The following is a 19,687-nucleotide window of genomic DNA, read 5'->3' as shown; positions in this document are numbered from 1 at the left end:
AAATACAGGAGGACTGTGTTCAAGACTAACCGACTGGGGGAAGTATCCTCCCTCCACCCCCATATGATTTCAGTCCCTCTGGCGACCTCTCCTCACCTTGTGGTAGAATTAGGCATGCTCTCCATCCCGCCTTCTTTGCAGGGGCGCATTGTCATTCATGGGCAAGTGCGGGCCAGTTACTTCACTGACGCCGGCCCATTTGATATTGTTCAGGTAAGTCTTATTGCTGTTCTTTAGTTTTGTTGCTATCCTGCATGCCTTTCTTAGTTTAAAATGTCTCTTTTTTCTCCCTTAGCTATGCGGAGCTTCAGCAGAGAGAACTGGCTTGGTTGAGCCCCGCTGGTAAACGATGGCGCATTAAGAGCACTATGATGCGGTAAGTAAGCGCTATGCGCAGCGCTGCGAAGTCTTGCCTTTGCTAGCCTGTGTTTTTCTTCCTTGTAGGTCACGGTGTTCTTCAGCGCAAGTGGAATGTCCTGAGTGGTGCCAGCCGAGAGGCGAACAGCCAGGTAAGCCTTTGGAGCAGTTCGTAATTTGTAAATGTCTCTACTGCTTTCTTTAATGTTGCCTCTATCTTCCTCTTTCAGGTCATTCCCTCCGAGAGGCGTGCAGATTCAAGGAAGCTGTTCTCAGTAGCTGCGAGTGTTTAAAGATTTAGACTGCAGGTAACATGCTGCTGCTAATGTTGTTCCTTTTGTCTCCTTGCAGGTTCTGCTTCTCCGAGGTTCGAGGGAATAGCTGGACATGGTGAGTGTCACATTGCAAGCTGCAAAGTAACACGAAGCGTGTTGTCTTGCTCGGGTGTGGTTTAAATAGCCCCAACAAAATAGTCCAGGTAAAGTAGTCCCTAGGCTACCACACCCAAAACACTAGACCGCATAGCTTGGTTCCTAGGAACCAAGCTATGTGGATGCCTCCATGTTGGCTGACAATACAATAAAGTAGTTCCCAAGCACATTGTTTTCATGATGTATGAGCCTGGCGCCATAGGCACCAGGACTGGCCCCATGAGGGCTTTTGAAGAGGATGCCAGGTTCTAGAGGCCTGAGTCCTGACTCCACCTGGCCAATGTGTTTGTCAGAGGGGGTTTTGGGCGTGGGTCGTGACAAGGGCCTGAGCAGGCCAGGCCCACCACCAAAAATCTGTAAATGCCCACTCAGCGTGGTGCGCTGTGTGGGCATTTACAGGTTTTACCCTGCAAATTGAGCAGCAGGGGTCGCTCTCCAACTACCGTGCTCCACGCACGTCAGGATCCAGGAGGCTCTCCCTGTTTCCGGCTTGTGTAGAACGTGTTAGCTGGAGGCCTATGGAGTAGCTGTGGAGGCGACATGGAGTCTGGAGGGAAACAGCAGGTAAGGGGGCAGGGGGGAAGCATATTTGTATGCTTATGTGGTGTGATACGAGGATTGTATGTATGAATGTATGCATGCACAGGTGTGTAAGTAAGCAAGGGTGTGTCTGTAAGTGCACTCATATAAATGAATGGTGTACATGGGTGCAAGCACTCATTTGAATGCAGTCTGAATGTTCTGGGTGTTCGTGTGAATGACAGGGGTGTATGAATGCGTAGCATGTCATTGAATGTGTGCATGCATATCTGTGTGTGTGCATGCTTATCTCCGTGTGTACATCTGTGTGAGTGTATGCGTATATCTCTGTGTGTACATCTGTGTGAGTGTACTCTGTGCGTGTGTCTCTGTCAGGAGGGTACTACAATGGGACTGGATACTACTGCTGTGTGAAATCTAGTGCTCGCATCAAAAGCAAAGGCAGCATGACAAGTGTTCTTGCATGAGGGAGGAGACGGCATGTTTCCTTACTGTGGCATGGCATTGTTTTACTGGCATTAAGGCAAAGCCAACAGGAGTATGTTCATATGTGGGGACACTGGCATATATTGGCAGAGGCAGTAGGAACATGTTTTGTTATAGTATTACAAGCATTATGGGCAGAGCAAACAGTAGAATGGACATGTGTGGGCACAATCAGTATCAACATATATTTACACTTGCAGAGTATTGGCAGATAGTGGGCAAAGGCATTATGAAAATGCATTGGAAAATGCCCCTGTCCATTGTTGGTGACTTGGCATCCAATGTTATTTTTTGGCATGCTTTACCAGAAACAACCAATTGTAAACTATGTGGCTTTTTAATCAAGTAATCACAGAAAGTACTGTAAAATGCACCACTTGAACCCATAATTTAAAATGTTTCCTTGTGCAGCAGGGGGAGGGGGTGGTTGGGAGGGGAGGGGACTCCCTGGATTGGTCTGTGCTCCCTTGTGTAAGAGTGTGGAAGGAGGAGACTGACACACAGGTGGCATGATGGTTTCTAAAGACTTATTTGTGAGGAAAGTAAAGGAAACCCCCTATCTCACCCTATTATTAAGATGGGGTTCCCCTGCCTCAAGGTCAACCATCCTGTGTCAAAACCTATTTCCTTCCTTTACACTTCTAACTAAACAAAAAAGTTGTTGACTCTTCTTAATTGCCGAAGAATGGCTCCCTTCCACAGGTTGCAGTTCTTTTCAAATACAGCACCCAAAGCTCCAGATTGTAAAAAAATCTCAATTCAAAATTAAAGCAAAGCTTGCTGCTCAAAACCATGGTACCAAGAGAATGCCTCCCTTCTCTTGGTCTTTCTCCGGTTTCTCACAATGTTCACAAGTGAAGCAATGTGCCAACTCAAAGACCCTGAGGCCAAGTGAATGACTCCCTTCTCTTGGTCTTTCCCAGGCATCCCAACATTTCCAAACCCCAGGGGGAATGACTCCCTTCCCCTGGCCTTTCTCCAGGCTTCCTACAATGCCAAGAGAATGACTCCCTTCCCTTAGCTTGTATCACAGTGTTCACAAATACCAGGGCGGAATGACTCCCTCCCCCGGGCCGTTCTTGGGTTTCTCAAATTTCCCAATGCCAGGGGGGATATGCTTTCATTCCCCTGGACCTGCTCAAGTTTGCACAGTTCACAATATCAGGGGGTATATGTTCCTTCACCTGGCCTTTCTCAGGCTTTCAGAATTGCCTTTCTCAGGCTTTCACAATACCTTCCCCTTCCCCTGGTCTCTCTCACATTTTCACTGTTCACAAACAAGAGAGGGAATGAATCTCTTCCCCATGACGTTCTTTAGGCTTCACATCCCACAGCCCACCTGGTTCACTATCCTTCCGGGTACTGGGTCTATGGTGAGCAGTGCTGATCTTTATAAGGGTGAGGGTCCCAGACTCACATTTCTTCTTTAATTACCTCCTGAGTAGACTTGGTTCACTTTCCTGCCAAGTACTATCAGATAGCCAACAATTTGAGATTGGTCTCTTTCCTATGGTATGCGTCCCAGACCCTGTATTGGTAATCTCCTTTGTCCTGTTTTATTGCATACAACCTTCTTAGTCTCCCCCCACCCCCAACGCCTTTCCGGCCACCCCTATACTCTGCTTCATCGTCCGCTAGGGCTCTGGAGTCTCCAGGGTGTTTCAAGCAGCTGGTGGACTTCTGGGGCTGCCGAGGACTTCTGCAGACTGCAGTCGCTCTTCAGTCTCCCTTCTCCTTCTCGCTGCGCGGTTCACTTCCTCTGCGATTCCCTGTCCTAGAGGATGCCAGGTGCCTTTGTCCACCGGGGTTTGGTCGGCAATTCTTCCCCAGGCCAGCGTCAGACCTTTGTGCTCCCACCTTGGCATGCCGGACACCCTGCGTGCTTCCTTCACCTTCCTGGCTCCTCCAGAAAGGATTAGACAAGCTGTGAAGTCCTTCTTTCCCTTTTTATCATTAGGGTGTACTTCCCTGTTTTGTGACAGTGTGTTGTTACAAGCCAGGGTGAGCAGTTAACAGGAAATAATTTGTGAAAGCCATACACAGGGTTCAAAATTACATGGAGTTATTTAGCTACGGCTTATAGCCTAGAACAGCCGGGTTAGCTTGAAACCAATAACTACCAGGAGCTACTTTTGACTTGCCAGGCAGACGGTTAGCATAACATACCCATGTGAGATTAACTCTGTTTGGCAAAGTACATAAAGGAGAATAAAGCACATATCTATGGAAACAAATACTGGGCAAACCTACATCATTTGCATCCCTTGCTAAAGTTAGATTTGTGGCACGCTCTGTACTTGCTCTTGTTTTCCCCCAGAGATAGCTCCTGCCTATTGGTTGACGCCCGATACCCAAGGGCTGCTTTTAGCTCCTGCTTACAAAATCTTAACTTTGATCGCCGTTAGTGCCTTCTTGGTAACGCAGCATTAAGCACATACCTTATTGTAGGCTTTTCTCCATTATACCTAGGGAGTCATAGCCACTAACCCTTTATTTAATTGACTAGAGTTTACCATAAGAATTCCTCTTCATGTGGCCAACACAAAACGTTATTATTGAACTCTGCATTGAGGAGGGGTCCTTGATCTACTAAAGTAAGGTGAACTGCAGTGTGCCAAACAGTTACACTGTATTTCTGTATGTACTGTCAAGGGAGTCAGACCCTTCTTAGGAATGGCATGGCCTTGCAGTAAGGCACCTGAATGAGAGCCACCCCTAACACAAACCTGAAGCGAACCAAAATTACATTCGTTACGCAAAAGCTACACATTTTTCCAGTTAGATTAAGTAACAATTCCCAACACGTACAAAAACTTTAAGGAAACAGTTAAAAAAGGTAGTGGGTGTTCCAAGTCGCTTCAATGATACAAGTTAGTCATTTGCAGTGACGTAGGCTATCCAGATTATCTGCTCAGTCAGCTGTACTCTCCAGTTACAAGATGTGAGCACACATTATTACACGTTTCATACAATGGGGGGAAAAAGGTGGTTATACTTACACAGGTTTCTTGCTGAATGCACTGCAAGATTCTTTTAGCAGGGACAAGAAAATCAATCAAGCATCGAAGGCCATCTCCTCTGTACAATTTCTCAACTATACCAAAAAGTTGCCAGAGTACAGTTGCAGCGGTGGCCTCGAACGGCGGGTAAAGTGCGGAGAGGGTGCTTTGGATGCAAGTGTCGAGAGACTCTGAGTCCTGTAACAAGAGGAGGAACACCATTAGTTTCTGCCACCTTTAATTTACACTCCTCTACATAAGCTCTACGGACTATTGAAGGAAGGAGGACGCAGCTCCTGGGAGATGCCGATTATCCTGCGAGATGCAGATTACTGCATCCTTACCTGCGAGACACTGTGATAAGAAGAACATAATGATGAATAAGTGAACTAGCTCAAGCCAAATCAAGAAAGGCCAACCTTAGAACATAGTCCAACATTTCTAATGATAACACTGTGTATTGGGTACATTTAAGCATGTGCAACAGAGTAGATGAAGACATGTTGAACTCAGTAACCATGTGCTTCATGCTGCATTTCCTCAAACAAACTGACATTCTGACCATTTCCATCAAGAGACACTTATTTTTGATGCTGCTGTGTACACTTTTCACTTCCTTCATTTAAGGTGTTTGCACTTGAGTTTGTAGTGGGCAGAGCAGGGGTAGGGAGATTACATTTTGGCAGAATTTGTCTAATTATTCTATAGGAATTTCACCGCAAATATATGTGGGGGTGGGTAATCGTGATAATAAAGAAAGGGGGATGTCGTGGGGAGAGGGTTGCGGAGGGTCTCCGCCAGCATATATTTGCGGCCAAATGTAAAAAAAATAATAAAAAATAGTTCACATAGAACCGACCCACCCCACTGCGCTTTCCCAAGCATGGCTGTGGAGGAGGTGAAGACAGGGAAGGGGAGGCGTGGGCACCAACCCAAAGAAGGGTGTAAGGAATTGGTGCCCTCTGTTCCAAGTTGCAAAAGAGGACTAGGGGATCCATGGCACCCTATTCCGAGGTTCCAAAACAAAATACTTTCCTCAAATTTCTAGAACTGGAATTAGAAGAGTAAATTATTTCCTCTTAGAATGTTTAGGGGTAGGACTTGCACTGGCCTGCTTTGGGGCCCTTAGGGCCAGCGAGTTAGGAGCTTCTAAAAAGAAGGGCCAATGATGGTTTGGCCATGTTAGATGTAGGCATTGGATGGGACTGAATGACAATAGAAATAAGAAAAACAAAAACAAGGAAAGGTAGGTTGATCAACCTCTACTGCATTTAAGACTGGGTCAACTGCCCGATAAGCATCACAAATTATTTTCTCACAACAAGCCAGTTCTTCATACACAGGTACAGCAAGGCCCTCAGCCATTTTCAGTTCCAGGCCATCCAGGAAAACAGCTACCACCATGGCTGGCTGGGACAGCACACAGCACAGAATATGGAACACACTCCTTTTAGAATACGTGCAGCAACATCTGCATGGGGTGGGGGCATAGGAAGGGCTCAACAAGATAGGGGGCTCGACATCGAGGTGTTTTAGAAGATGCATAAGGCCAGAATTAATTTAACCAATATCTCTCAACAGATGAAGAAGTCCCATACAAATCACCCTGCATTGTGGGACATTCCTTTGTGGGTAGGACAGAAAGGTGGACTGAGTAAACCAGAGACAAACTTCCCTTTAAAAACACCATCACTTCCTGGTGGGGCACCAGGGGCATGAAATGGGATGGCATACATGTTAAGGCGCTAAATAAATAACACATTATCATTATGTTAGGAAAGATTTCAATTCCATGTGTAATTTTCCTTCCAATTGTGTACCCCCCAAATGTTTGCTGATGTTAAACACCATAGTTTGACTTTGCCAGAGGAGCACAGCCTTCTGCTGCACTCCCCTGGGCTTTTCGCTCACTTTGTTATGGGGAAACTGACATCCCCTTGAAAACAGTCAGTACTGCCAGACTGTTTCCCTTAGTCCTTGTTGCAACGTTTCTGCAACATGTTGCAAGTGCACACTGTAGCTTACAGAACAGTGCATTTGGGTCTTCCTATCATTTCCAAAGGTCCTAGATACTCTCGAAGGATTTTTTTTAGGAGAAGTGCAGATGTGCCTTGGACAGGGCTGGAGGCAGCTTATGTTTTCATGTATTTTTAACCCTTTCCTTCCAGTTAAACCGCGGTTACAGCATTTGGCACAAATAGGTGGCCTGGCTCCAAAATGGCCATGCCACGAGGTTCTTTGTCCTGTCCTTTGGCCATCTTGCCCCTTCACCTTCCTCAGGTCAAGCCGACCCGGGTCTGTCCTCATTTGGGCATGTATTCTCCCGCGAAACACCAAGCTTTCGCGAGCTTCTGCATCTCTTGTGTGTGTGCTTCTAGGATGTGGGCTGGACTGTCTGGTTCCAATACACATCCTGGGTGCCAGATAGTCTGGTGTGCTGTGAATGCCTGGGACCACCTTGGTCCATGATTGGTCCACGTATGGCATGCCTGTATGTGAGCATATCTCGCATTGGGTCCTCTTCGTTTTGGCACGAAGGATATTTTGGATAAGAGAAGGCTCAAAACACCCATACCAGGTCGATCTCTGGAGTTCTCACTGAACGAAGGGTAGGATCCAAGTATCCTGAAAATAGGAAGCAGTCGAGGAACCACTGGTGATCTGCTGGAAGGTTTGGCACCCTGAGCCTGCTTCATCCCGCTGGACCCCTCTGCATCTGGTCATCCTAGAAGGTCTGCGAAGACGCTTCGACCCACTGGAATAGTGAGACTATTCTCAGCACCTTCATCAAACCCTGCAAGTAAGCCTTCTCGGAAGTGTCCCTGGGCCAACCAGTGGGCTGACCAGCTTGCGCAGGGACCTTTGCTCTGAAACCGCTGCCGTTTCAAGGAGGCCCTTGAAACTTGGTACATCGCAAGCTCTGTGTGCACGGCACTCTCACACCGAATTTCGTATACTTGGCATTGCCAGGTCTGGAGTAAAGAGCGGCGAACCAGAGTACGCATGGTTATCGCGTCTCCAGCCGTGGTGACGAACTTTGCAAACTCATTGCAGCCGTGCTCCTCTGTGCCCTGAAGCCCGCTACAGTGGAACTGGCCTGATCCATCCACAAGGAGCAGAGAAAAAAAAACACTGTCCCATTTGGGATTCAACGCTGTAACATTGTCGCTGAAAGCCGCAGAGCCTCGAGATTGCCGCATTTGAGCCTGCAACCCAAGTGGACTCAACTGCCGAAGTTTGGTCCGGAGTACGCCGGCGGTTGGTGAGTAATTGCAACCCTAACCAGTGGCCCCTAGTGCATCCATCCATTTGTAGGCATGAGAGGCCCCCGAGGGCCCCTCTCCTTTCCACTGCTAGTGCGAACTAGCAAACTAGCAAACTATTTCCAACTCTTGGAACCTGCTCTGCCCTGTTGGGGAGACCCTCCACAAATAGTGGTAACTTATTCTGCACCACCTCACCCACCTTCCTGAGCTGCTACAGACCCTTCAAGAGACCCCGTTTTGCCCATCTGCATTACAGCGTGCGCCAGCATTGCAAGTACAGTTGAGCAATAGGCTTCCCTCTTCTTAGGGACTGGACTGCCTTTCATTTAGGATTGTTTGCTGCAGAACTGCCTTAAGACTCTTTGCACTACTTGCTTCCTTCCCTTTTCTAGGTTGTGGACCCATTTCGTGCATTAACCCGTTAGGCCCCTTTGGGGAGCTGCCAACGTGGTAGAGAGGAGGGAAGGGGGGGGAGAAAAGTGGCCATAAGGCCCGCCCACACCTCCTCCCCCTGTCCTCTCTCCTGCTGCAGGGCTCGCAAAAGAACCTGACTGGGAGGAGACCCAGCCAGACCACCCAACACACAAAAGCCTGACTGTGTTAGTTAGCCGTGTATTTCATTTCAGCCTTACCTGTGTTTAAGTAGCCATATCTTTCATCTAGGCTGATTTTGTCTAAGTTAGCGATACCTCACATTTAGCTGGACTGCATCTAGGCAAGCATATCTCACATTTAGCTGGATTGTGTTTAGTTAGCTATAGCTCTCATTTAAACGTACTGTGTCTAGTAAGTCTCATCTCGCATTTTGCCCGTTTTTTCTAAACTAGCCATATCTCGCATTTAGCCCGATTGTGTTTAGTTAGCTACATCTCGCATTTAGATAGATTGGGTCTAGTTAACCAGATCTCACATTTAGCTTGACTGTCTTTAGTTAGCAATATCTCGATTCGGGCCCGACTCCGTTTAGTTAGCTCTAACCCACATTTAACCCTACTGTATCTGGCCAACCACATCTCACATTTGGCCTGACTGCATTTAGCTAGCTATATCTTACATATAGCCTGACTGGGTTTAGTTAGCTATATCTCACACCTGATCGGACTGTGTCTAGGTAACCATATCTCACATTTAGCCCGATTGTGCTTAGTTAGCTATATCTCACATTTAACCCTACTGTATCTGAGCAAACATATCACATCTAGACTGATTGGGTTAGTTAGCCATATGTTTAAGGTGTTACTGTATTTACTGTTGTGCCCCCATATTAGGCCTCTCTCCCACTATCCAGGTATCCCAAAGCTAGTTGTTACCGCATTCACTGTTGTGCACCATATTAGGCCTCTCTGGCTTGAGCGACCCTAAACCCCCTGTACACCCTAGAAAGTTGTCACCACAACGTATGTAGGGCACCCACCCCAAACGCCCTCCACCGCCGCACATGAACCACCAGGTCTCCAACCAACTCTAACGGCTAGCTAGCAGCACAACTCGCCTCCAACAACATCAACCAAAGGGCCCAAATGGAAAAAACCACATCTGAAACAGAAAGGAAATATCTGCAAACGACCGAACCGTGAGGGTATACTACCCCTGCTTCAACAACCACAACCAAAAAGGACCAAACACCAAAAACAAAACCGGAAACACAAAGGAAATATCAATAAACAACCAAATCCTGAAGACCTACAACCGCAATAACGCAAACCCACTAAACTAATAGATTCCAAAGAACCACAGTAAGCCATGACACAGAACGGGACGATGGGAGAGCAAACTCGAAAGAATAAATCGAATGGGACTAAACCATGGCACCCCACAAATAAACAGACAACCATTGAACACACACACCCACACGCATGACAGAAAATGGATCAAACTCCAAGAGAAGGAAAAAATCTTTATACCCAACACCATATCTTGTGACGGATCTCAACCAGAACAATTCACAACCACCAAACACAGATGCTCCAGCAAGATAACAGGACCATGCTGGAAAAGACTACTAACACCCAGCAGGAACAAAAGTGAAAACAATGCCCTCACTCCATATATTACTAAAACACTTGGGCACCTACAGCAACTGCAACGAGGCACAGAGGAGGAACCAGAAGAAATCGGGAACAACCCAATACAAAACCTAGCAGATCTACTCAATGAAGAAACAGATCCTACTGAGCACACCGCACATTCCAAGAGCTAAAAGGAAAACCAACAAAACCACCATATGAAGAAACCTGAAAATAAAAAAAACATTTATGAAAATACACTGCAATCTAATAAATGCTAGATCAATGTCTAAACATGCTACAGAGATCAACTATACAACGGTGGAATAAACATCTTATTCGTCACAGAAACCTGGTTATAAACAACCTGGTTACAGACAACAATTACAAAGTCAAACTACACAGCTGCCTACCTGACGACTTCAAATGTAAACAGGTAAACAGAATAGGAAAAAGGAGGAGGACTTGAAAAAGCCTACAAAGAACACCTAAAAATAAAAACAGACGACCCACTAAACATCAGAAACTGCAAATCCCTCATCCTTCACCCAACTGCCAATGAAAAAGCAAACCTCACACTCATACTCATATATATAGACCACTCATCCACAATGCAACCTTTGAAGACACCTCCATAGAAGCCATTATGAACATAGTTATCAAACACGACTCCCCGATCATCCTCAGGGACTTCAACATATGGTTTGAAGAGGCGCACACAAACAGTCAAAAATCAATAATCAGGCAATTGGAGATCATTAAACTATGCCAGATGGTAAGAGGAGCGACACACAGCGGGACACACTCTTGACGCAATCTTCGCCAACAAAAGCCTGATCTCTACTGCACCACCGATACAATAATTATGGAGAGATCACCTCATCATACCATTCGTGATCTAACTATCAGCCAAAACACCCAAACAGCCCCAAAAGCTCCCCATGACCTGGAGTATCATCAAATGTAGCAACTTTAAAGAACAACTGGAATCCTCGAAAACATCAACCTCAAGCCTGGACAGAACCGACCTAGATGAAAAAGCAGACCTAATCCAGAAATGGATCACCGATACAATAGACAGCATCTCCCCAGAAAAATCCTTCATCCCTTCTCAAAAGAAAGCAGTGGAAAGATGGTTCACACCCCACCTCAGTACAATAAAAAGAAATATAAAAGATAGAAACTTGAACTAGAATGGAGGAAAAACTATGACCAGGCAAAACGAATAAACTATCAAAAACAAATTAGAGCATACAAAAAGAAAATCTCAGAGCCAAAAAGAAATACTACAAGACAACAATAGTGACCAACACCCAAAAAGAACTATTCAACATCCTAAATGATCTGAGAAACGCACCTGGATGCAACAACACACCAGTACCCTCACAAAAACTATGCAGCAATCTCAGAGACCACTTCAAAAATAAAATCACTCACATTCATCGGATTATATGGGGCACCAGTCTTCCATGGCGAATATTGGTTTCTAAACCATCAATCAGCTCCACACCTCTAGTACACCAGAAGGCATCCGAACAGATTGAACACAAGTCAATTATAAACCTTGTTGTCCAATTTTTGGTAATGTGGACGGAACAGCAGGCTTATCTCTGCAAGGTCGTGGATAGTTGGTTAGTTACAACAGTGAAAATACAAACATTACCCAATGATAAAAAGGGACTTCCCAGTCAAGGTTGTATTAAAAATACCTACTTTATTATTATTATTACAACAGACAGTTCTAGCACACAACAAAACACAACCCACACTGTAAATGAACACAGATGACAGACAGTTTCACAGGCACTCTGGATACTGACAGGAGGATAGTCGGTAAAGCAATCAGTGTTAACTGTTCAAGGTTATTTGGTTTCAGCACCAAGGGAGCAAGGGGTCGTAAATGTCACTAGGGGCCTTCGGAGAAGGACCAGGACGACAGAACCACAATGTACCTGGTGCGTGAGATGTTCTTGGTGCTGGACAGCGTAGAGTCGGTTCCGGGACGCTTTGCAGCTCCTATGACAGAGTTCAAGACAGGAGACAGCTGCGGGTATCAGACGGCAGGCAGTTCGGCTAGCGAGGCTGGACGGACAGCTGCTGGCAGGCCTACACGGCGGCTCGGGGTCAAGAATCGTCTCTGTGATGGTTGGTGGATCTGGAATGCTGGTTGAGGCGTCTCAGACGGCTTTAGTGACTGCAGCGTGACAACAGTCAGTGGTGCAGTCGGTAGCGGTTCGAGGGCTTGACTGCATTCGAAAAAATGTCCTTAAAAAGGTGGACTCTGGTTGATGTTTCTGTGGCACTGCTAGCTTCTTCGCCGGGCTTGTGGCGTCCTTTCAAGGTGGAGGGCCGAAAGCTGATGAGTGTTTGCAGGCAATGCCTTGTCCTTTGTTCAGAGACACCCTGGCACTTCCCACCTAGGAAGCTTGCTGGCAAAACCTAGCACAGCACGCTGTGTGCTGGCTCGGTACCGGTTCTGTAGCTGCTGGATGGGTCCTCCCAGTCCGGTATCTGCCTCTGTTCCCTGGGAGAGGTTTAGGGGAGGGATCTTACTTCCCTCTTGGAAATTCTGCCCTTCCTTCACTGGCGGAAGATCTAAGGTAGACTGTACCTTCAGGCAGGGTCCAAATTAGTCCTCCTTACTCCTTTCAAAGTCTTCATATGATCTGCTAAGTGAGGGGTTCAGCCCTCTTTTCAAGCCAAATGGGCCCCAGTGATTGGTGCAGGTTAAGCATACCTTAATGAACTAATCCCGGGTCCCCACCAACAATCTTCTGTTGTGCGTGAGGTCAGAACCAGAGTGCTCTAAAACAGGAAAGATAAGGGGTGACAACATATACTCCTAAATCCCACCCATATTCCTGTCTGTTGTAGATCAAAGTGTCTCTCTGGTTAACTTAGCCCTCTTGATCAAAGCACAGGTCTCCCTTGAAGTTTGTGATGAGAGCAGACTTCTTGGCTCCTTAAATCACATACTTCAACCTCTGAAAGGGGTTCGCTCTGCAGGGGCTGCCTACGGTAATGGTGGACCCAGACATGCTATTCACTGCCTTTCATACCAAGGGGTGGGCACTAGCTTCAAGTTGACACATTGCATACCCAGGGGTGTTGTACCCGCCTTCCTGTTGTCTGTCCTGCGACCAAGACCCTTCGCAGGCTTGCCTTAATTATTTCTCATTAGCATGCACTGCCACCAGCAGTTGAGACACTACGTGTGGATGGTTGAATTCCTCACATACAAAGCAGACCCATTAACCAGAACATGTACCATGCCCGACAGAACGCAGAATAACCTGCAAAGCTTCACACAAATATCAGAAGAGAGATTCATCAAGTTGGTGAAACTTCGCAATAAAGCAGAATCACCAATGGACCCCTGCCCACCAGAATCTATAAATCAATACTCACACAAGGCACACCACTTGAAAGCCCAGAAACCTCTTCAACCAATCACTCAACAGGAAGAGTCCTACAAATCTGCATGCATCAAACCACTCCTCAAGGATACTACAGGCAATGTGGAAGACCTCTCCAACTACAGACGGATATCCAACATGACCTATCCAGCAAAGCTACTAGAAACCTATGTCTACAAACAAATACTGAACACATAGAAACACACCAACTCTTAGACCAGGCACAAGTCGGCCTCAGACCCATGAGAGGGATGGAGACAGCACTTCTCTCTATCTTGGATGACCTAAAGACCAACGCAGACTCAAACACAAACTCTGCATTGATACTACCTGACCTCTCTGCAGTGTACAACCATGTCAACCACAACATCCTAACTGGGAGACTGGAAGAAACAGGGATCACTGACAGATTAAATCATTCTATCTAAAAGAACAGAAACTGTTTGGATAACACCATTCAAATCAGCGCTGCGAGACACCACCTATGGAGTACCGCAAGGAGCCTCCCTGCTCCTCTTCAACATCTACTTTACCCCACTAATCAACCTCATCAAAAGGCACAGCCTCACCTGCTACAACTATGGAGATGACACCCAAATCATCTACAATATCGAAGCTGTACAAGAGGAGAATACAACACTAGTACAGGGTCTGAAAGAACTCTACAATTAGATGAACACAGACAGCTTCAAACTCAACCAGGTAAGCCGGACATCATGATCAAATCCAAAAACCATGAAAGCAACCAATGCATCCCATGCCCAACAGAACTAGAAACAGCACCCATGCCATCAGAAATAGTCAAAAACCTTGGAATCCTAATGCACAACGAGCCAACACTTGAACTGCAAGTAAACGCAATAATCAAGAAATGTCCATTCTCTCCTTTACAGACAAAACACTAGCCGTCATTTCCCTCATCATGTCCAAGATAGACTACTCCAACAGCTTATACCTCAGAATGCCGGATTATCTACTGAAGAAACTGCAACATAAACAGCACCAAGCGGCCAGATTCCTCTTTAAACTATCACAAAGAGACCACATCAATCCGCCGCTAAAGATGCTAAACAGGCTGCCAGTCAAAAAACAAATTGCATTCAAAACAATGTGCATAACACACAGAGCAATCCACGGCCAAGGAGCAGGATTGCTACAAAAGAAAATCACCATTTACCTGCCGGCCAGTTACCAGCTGGCAAGAACACTCAAATCCAGCAACGACATCCACCTAGAACCAAAATAGAACACAAGGAAAAAACTTGGTGGATCAGCAATCTCGTACCTAGCGGCAATAACTTGGAACTACCTCCCCAGAGTGATTCGAAAGACAAAGGACCATCTCAAATTCAGAAATGAAAACGAATGAGCAACACCAACACTGCTCAGAATGAACAGACATCACACAAGAAGGACCGAAGTGTACCACGACAAATGCAGGAAGGTGGAGAGACTTCCGAGTGGGAGGAGACCCACCTCCCCATGGAGGGCCCCAAAGCAGTCTAAATAGGGAGATGGGAGCACCCTAGGTTGAACCTCAGAGCAGATAAGAGTCGGGAGAGAGAGTGGGAAGAGCACTTAAAAGCACAGGGACCGAGATCTAGAGCACAGGGAATCAGTTCCCACCACATCCCCCACCTCCCGAAGCACCCCCAAACAGGCAGAGTTAAGATATGGTAGGTGCACAACAGTATAGCCCGAGGGGAAACATGGTGCAGAAATAAATCATCCAGGACACTGGGTATAGCGATGGGGGGGTGAGGAGGCACTGCCTCTAAATAGCCCCGCAGACAACCCAAAACCCTACACAGAATAAGGAGGAAGATCCCCCCCCCCGTCCACCCAGTTCCCCACAATACACAATGCTAGCACGGACGCATATCACAGGCGGTACGATGGAAGGCCACCACTAACCAAACCCCACTAACAATTGCATTCCTCTGCTCACACCTCTCGAATTCTAAACATAACACAACCATACCTATACTGCACAACAAACCACACACACACACAATTCAACACACCACAACAATGAAACATAGCATCGCATAACAGCACACACTGACTGAAAAAAATAATAATAATCACACCCATGCTCGGTGAACAATGTAAATTGAACTGAAGCTGCCAACAGAACATCACAGCTCTCCTGGGCCTTTTCCAGCTAAGCCCTACTAATTTACCCTACCTTCTTGCTTCTCAGATCCACCAGGGGACCACTTCGGTGGTGATAATGCACGGCATAAATATCCTTTAATATAACATTTCTAGGGTTTTAAATGTACTATTCCAACTTCTATTTTGTGAACTTTTTAAAATTCAGTCGCAATATGCCATCGTCGTACCGCATACCCCTGGGCACTAATGGAAGTACACTTCAGGACTGAGAGACAGCTCACCAACCACTTAACGAGTTACAAGTGTGAAGGACTGACAGAAAGGTGACTTTAATCCTGCGGTGAAGCAAGCAGTATATTTTTGGAGATGGGCAATCTCCTCTTCCCGCAGGGAGAGCAGTTGAGAAGTTGCTTAAAAAGAAGGGTGCCCACATGGAAGGTGTGCCAGAGACCAGAGGTTCAGGCAAACCCAGCGTAAACTGATTTTTGCACTTTGTTCAGGAAGGGTGCGTGGGCAGTGTTTGCCTTGCTGAGCCATCACCCGCCTACACATCACAGTGGCGTCAGGCTAACTGATCGAGGCCACCTATGTGAAAAGTGCACCTCGCACCCAACCAAAGTGGAGATGTGGGCGAGTAGAAGTTGGTCTAAAGATGGTGCGAGCTGGGCTTGTGCTTCTTGGTTTCACTCTTGGAATTCACCTTGATCACTTTGGAAGACCATCTTGGATTGATTAGGGGCAGCCGATGCTCGGGGCCACTAATTGGCACAAGTCCCAAGCAGATTCTAATGGTGGCACATTTGTAACCTAAGGGATAGTCTGTGGTCGGGCAGGAGTTTAAGGCTGGAATGATATTTAGTACAGGGGGGTAGTCCTGACCTCAAACTTTTACATTAGAGTGATTTGCTGTAGGAACAATTATAACACATCTCCATATTCAATACATCTTCATAAGTATGCATCCTAGGAGGAAAAACGTACAAATCCAAAATCTGGAAAAAACTGGAAAAACCAGTTGTTAAGACCTTTATTTATTTAGGTCGCATATTTCAGCATGGATAGTTCACTTTTGCTGGCTGAAAGACTAACATACAAACAATAAACAGTAAACATAGTCACCAGCTTGCTAAGTTTTGTAAAGCGAGGACACAGATATTTAACACACAGGTTACTGAATGCAACCTGTTGTACTTGTTGTACAGAAATCTAAAGTAACTTTTAGGCACTCTGCCAACGTATCAAAAAACGAACACATTCATAAGATAAGTATAGTGTGTTAACTCCACACTGCTATACTATTACTCTGCTGTTGTGTTATCTGTGTGTTGTATTACAAGATATTGCTTCATATTTGTCAACACTTTTGCAACCAATACTTTGTACAATACAATGTTCTGCTTCAAGAAACCTAAAAATAGGGTCTGCTAAGAGGCAACACTATTGCAACCAATACTTTGTACAATACAATGTTTTGCTTCAAGAAACCTAAAAATAGGGTCTGCTAAGAGGCGACATCAACACTTAAGGTGGTAAAGATGATGTGGGTCATTGGTCTCAATGTTGTAAATTCAAGACATGATGACGTGGGACGTTTCAGCTGTGAAAGGGTGGCAGCCTTCTTCTGGGGCCAGTAAAAGCAGGTCTCCCTTGCAATCAGAGGTATTTAGGTGTATGAGCTGGTGGTCACTGTGCTCATGGTGGAGGGATGGTGGCCTGCTGACTGCGGGACGCTGGGTGCACACTGTGAAGTGATCTGAAGGATTATGCACCGTTGGGCAAGGTGGTACATGGGTCCCTTGGTGTGGAAGGAGTCCTGGAGGCAGGAGATAAGTTCTTGTCTGCGGAGAATGGACGGCCAGGCGATCGAAGCTAAAGTCTGGGATCTGTTGGCGTGCGTCAGATTCGCAGAGGTGCAGTGCGTACGCTGAATATGCGACCTAAATAAATGACGGTCTTAACAACTGCTTTTTCCAGAATTTGGATTTGTACGTTTTTCCTCCTAGAATGCATACTTATGAAGATGTATTGAATATGGAGATGTGTTATAATTGTTCCTACAGCAAATCACTGTAATGTAAAAGTTTGAGGTCAGGACTACCCCCCTGTACTAAATCCAATGGTGGCACATGCAGATTTAACAAATTCACAATTTCAGGACGAGTGTAAGCAGCATTTCAAGAGGCAATGGGGACACTGATCTTTAAACCCTCAGAGGAACCAATTCCCAGGCAACTTCTGTCGCGTATCCCCACTTGCGCAACCCAACTAAGCTACTTGCAAAAGGGGTTTTTCATCAGCTCCGATAGTTTGTTGAAAATAATCCTCTTCTGGTATGTATTAAATAGGAAGGGGCAGTGTTTGGATTGACAAATCTGCCAACAGCTGTAGGCAACAAGGATTTGCAATCTTTCTGTTAACTTGGCTAGCTGTTTCTGGAACAGTGAATTAGGTCATCCTGGTGAGTCATCAGGCAGAAATAGTTTGGTGGGGGCAGGAGGGGACACATATCCAATGCATAATCTCATTTCTAGCAAACTGCCCATAAAACACCGTCGTCCCCATTTTCACCACATATACTCCCTTTACCTTTTAAGTTTGACAGGGCTTCCCCTTGAACTCTACAATTTGTGACTATTTCCAGGGACGTCATTTCACCAAAATGCCAGGAGTAGTGGAAGTGACATCACACGACCCTTGAACCCCCCGATGACATCACAGGAAGTGATGGCAAACGACCTTCAGATTTTTTAGATGCATCTAGCACCCGTGTTTCCAGGTGCCCTCATTTCAGCCAGATATGAACCGAGGAATAGCGGGAGGCATGATTTGTCCAAAATTACACATTTGGGGAATGCCATTTTCCAGATTCGACATGCGGTCTAGATGTAAAACATACATAATGCAGTATTTTTAACAGGGTAACCATAATCTGTAACGCAGGCTACAGCTAGTGTATGAAACATCTATAGATCAATGACGGCAGAGTACGCGATCTGTGGCGTTGCTGTGTTAACAAGCCAAAAAAGCACTGACATGTGAAGACGTGCGCTGTTTAACCAGGAGAAAAATGCTGCACGATCAAGGCCTGAAAATTAAATAATTGTCCAGGATTTAAATTCCCAGGTTATAAATGCATACATGAGACAGTTGCCACTACAATAGAAGAAACCTAATAAGACTGATCTGTGTGCACAGAGGGGAGTGCACCTGGTAATGTTATCTTTGCTGGCGTATAATACCTGGGAAAGGTTCTTTCAATAAACCCAAGACACCCATATTTTTGTATTATCTAAGCGTAATACAGGATGCCAGAGGACTTAAAAAGAAAAACACCATTCAATGTAATATCATTGCTGCACACATAAATCCATAGTACCACACAGTTATTTAATATAGAAAAACACCCACGGGTTGCTCCTCACCCGGGGACTCACTGGCAACCTTCAAGGCGCGCACTGCACACTACCCCTTGGTCAGACCCAGTGGTGCCCAATAGCGTAGCACACAATTTGGCAGCTTGCCATGCTGTCATCCATACTGTCCTCCCCTCCCCCAAGCTCCTTAAAGAACAGGGCATGCCACAACCCAGTCCGGACCACCACGTGTGCGCAATGTCCATGATGATTATGCTGCTGCAGGGGCATGCACGAAAGAAGTAAATGTTTTTCAATCAAATCTTAAATATTTAACGTAACAGAGAGAAAGGGGCAGTGCCTGGTCCACAAATATACTAGCCACCAGTGGTGGCTGCCGAGTTGTTTTTTTGGAGGGTGTAAATATTTGCCACAAGTATGTATGTGATCACGATTAAGCATAGCGAGGGAGCCCGAACTAACGAAAATGCGTTGGGGGTGTGGGGGGATTCTTCTCCCTCCCTGGAGTAAATGTTTTGAATAATGGGTTAAAATGGTACATTACACAGCACACTTTCTGGGAAAATGTGGGTAAAAGGTCTACAATGTGGGTAAAAGGCCAACAATCGATTTTGTAGGGTGTAGGGTAAATCATGAAAAAAGTACAATATATGCAAGTCACCAAAAGTGCACAGGGCATTTCCCAATGCATCAT

The 19,687-nt window shown here is 45.9% G+C and overlaps 1 protein-coding gene across 3 annotated transcripts in view; it reads right to left on the bottom strand.

Annotated features, from left to right (window-relative positions):
* Positions 1 to 19,687, bottom strand: part of PLEKHG4B (pleckstrin homology and RhoGEF domain containing G4B) — a 646,071-nt gene that overhangs the window by 424,261 nt on the left and 202,123 nt on the right. For all 3 annotated transcript variants that reach the window (XM_069620594.1, XM_069620595.1, XM_069620596.1), the window contains exon 2: positions 4,814 to 5,011. In XM_069620594.1, the coding sequence (XP_069476695.1) occupies positions 4,814 to 5,011 (198 nt within the window). The remainder of the gene's footprint in view (positions 1 to 4,813; positions 5,012 to 19,687) is intronic.

The sequence above is a fragment of the Ambystoma mexicanum genome, chromosome 5q (genome assembly GCF_040938575.1).
Source record: "Ambystoma mexicanum isolate Mex_15411 chromosome 5q, UKY_AmexF1_1, whole genome shotgun sequence".
Taxonomy (NCBI): domain Eukaryota; kingdom Metazoa; phylum Chordata; class Amphibia; order Caudata; family Ambystomatidae; genus Ambystoma; species Ambystoma mexicanum.
This window is presented reverse-complemented; position numbering and strand designations above follow the sequence as displayed.